At 50.0% G+C, this 2,500-nt stretch overlaps 1 protein-coding gene across 1 annotated transcript in view; it reads left to right on the forward strand.

Annotated features, from left to right (window-relative positions):
- The window catches only part of rsrc1 (arginine/serine-rich coiled-coil 1), a 158,346-nt gene that overhangs the window by 25,333 nt on the left and 130,513 nt on the right, over positions 1-2,500 (forward strand). The window contains exon 4 of the mRNA XM_062552979.1: positions 2,198-2,389. Coding sequence (XP_062408963.1) covers positions 2,198-2,389 — 192 coding nt within the window. The remainder of the gene's footprint in view (positions 1-2,197; positions 2,390-2,500) is intronic.

Raw genomic sequence — 2,500 nt, forward strand, 5'->3', positions numbered from 1 at the left:
AAGCGGAAAAGGAGAAACGAGGAATTCGCGCTTAACTATTTTTGGGATGTGCCGAGCAGGATCTTCGAAACGCCATATGGCCCGTCCTCTGATTAAGGGAAAGTGCTGTCCCTCCGCAAATGGGGGGGGGGGGGGGGGGCTCGGAATGACAAAACGACTTATTAATATGCATGAAAAATGGCATTTAATATGGAAATGGGTCTTTTTAAGGCTCCGATTGTGTGTGCGTAAGCGCTGCGCTTCGGAGCAGATCAATGACGGGCTGAGCGGAGCGGAGGCGAGCGAGACTCGGCGACGCTTGGAGCCGGCGACGGGTGCGACTGATGTGATGCGGTGCCACGCAAACGGTGCCGTGGCGTACGAATGCAAAGCGTAATTATCTCCGTAGATCCTCTAAAAACAGCTCAGCAGATGCCTTTGCTCTCCGTTTGCATACATCTCTTACACACACACACACACACACACACACACACGCTTCTTTTATTTTAATCTGTAGGGGTTCGTTTCGTTTCTGTGTGTTCTGCAGGGATGTTTGTGTGTGTGTGTTTTGCTGCAGTGTTGATTCGATATAAGATCCTTTTTGAGGGATTGGTAAACAGCTCATGCATCTAACACATACATTTCAATGTTTTTTCTTTTTCTAATGCAATAGGTTTGCCTTTTTAGACCATTTTAATCTGACTGATTGATATTGTAAGTCAAGAATATGCTATGTTCAAATTGTGCTTATTGAGTGGCACTGCCTCTGTATCACTGATGGTAGGGCCTGGCTGTGAGTGGACTGGTTCTGTATGATTGTGAAAAGCGGACTGGTTCTGTATCGGTTCTGACAGTAGGGCCTGTCTAGGAGTGGGCTGGTTCTGTAGGACTGACGGCAGGTCGGTTTGGGAGGGGACTGGTTCTGTACGACTGTGATGGTAGGGCCTGGCTGGGAGCATACGCTGTCTGAGTTATGGAGGGGAAGAGAGGCTTCTCTGGGCTTAGTGCATAACTGTTCCTGTCTCCTTAAGATGGCATTGCTTTGCAGTTTGATTCAGAAAATGACTTATCGAAATCAATACGACCACAACCTTACAGCCATAAGTCTTCCCTAATCCATGCTCTGGAGTGTGTGTATGAGTGAGAGTGAGCTTGAGTGAACAAGCGAGTGTGTATGAGAGAGTTTGTGTGTATGAGAGGGAGAGAGTTTGTGAGTCCGATAGAGAGAGAGAGAGAATTTGAAGGTGTGTTTCTGCGAGAGAGTTGTGTGTGTGTGTGTGTGTGTGTGTGTGTGTGTGTGTGTGTGTGTGTGCGTGTGTGTGTGTGTGTGTGTGAGTGTGTGTGTCCAGGTGGGTGTGCGGTTAAGAGCGGAGCAGGTCCTGTAAGTGGCTCAGTAAATCAGACTGTCTTTGGCCCATTGACTGGAGCCATCGATCCAGCAGCAGGCCTGCAACACTGCACTCCGCCAGCACTGCACTCCACCTCCACGTCCCACACACAACCACTGGCACTGGGACAAGTCAGGGCCAGACCAGGGCCAGAAGAGAGCCAGAACAGTGCCAGAACCGGGCCAAGTCAGGGCTAGAACAGTGCCAGAACCGGGCCAAATCAGGGCTAGAACAAGGCCAAATCAGGGCTAGAACAGAGCCAGATCAGGGCTAGAACAGAGCTAGAACAGAGCCAGAACAAGGCCAAATCAGGGCTAGAACAGAGCTAGAACAGAGCCAGAACAAGGCCAAATCAGGGCTAGAACAGAGCTAGAACAGAGCCAGAACCGGGCCAAATCAGGGCTACAACAGAGCTAGAACAGAGCCAGATCAGCGGCAGGTCAGCCGGATCAAGGCTAGAACGGGGTCAGATAAAAGCCAGGTCAGAAACAGATTCAGAGGTTGATGGACAAAATGTGGACCGGTGATCTTGATAAGGCAGGTCTGTAAAACCTATACGGATGCTGCGTTCCAGTTGTACTTGTAAGACATTTTCCCAGTTGTATTTCCCAGTTATGAGCAGGAAGTTGCGATTGGAAAGCCCCCTGAAGTTGCATTTCTTATTTGTTAGCTTGTTCAAACCCTGAGCACCTTGACTAGCTATTTCCAATATGGCCGCACCCATTAACAGTAAATGAGAACACAGCCTAATTCTATCTTTTCATTTGTGTGTGTGTGTGTGTGTGTGTGTGTGTGTGTGTGTGTGTGTGTGTGTGTGTGTGCATGTCCAGGTCCCACTCCCGCCACAGGAGGTCCCACAGTCGGAGCAGCAGACGCAGCCGGTCGCGCAGTCGCAGCCGAGACCGCAGCAGCCGCCGCAAGGGCCGTGAGAGAGACCGCAGCAGAGAGAGAGAGAGGGAGCGGGAGAAAGAGAGGGAGCGCGAGAAGGAGAGAGCCAAGGAGAGAGAAGACAAAGCCAAGGCGTAAGAGAAGTTCCCTTTCTCTCTTTCTTTCGTCCCACTCTACATCTCCTTCTATCCCTTTCTCTATCTCTCTCTCTATCTATGAACTGTTTTGAATCTCTTTTTACTCCC

Source organism: Sardina pilchardus, chromosome 13 (assembly GCF_963854185.1).
Source record: "Sardina pilchardus chromosome 13, fSarPil1.1, whole genome shotgun sequence".
NCBI lineage: Eukaryota > Metazoa > Chordata > Actinopteri > Clupeiformes > Clupeidae > Sardina > Sardina pilchardus.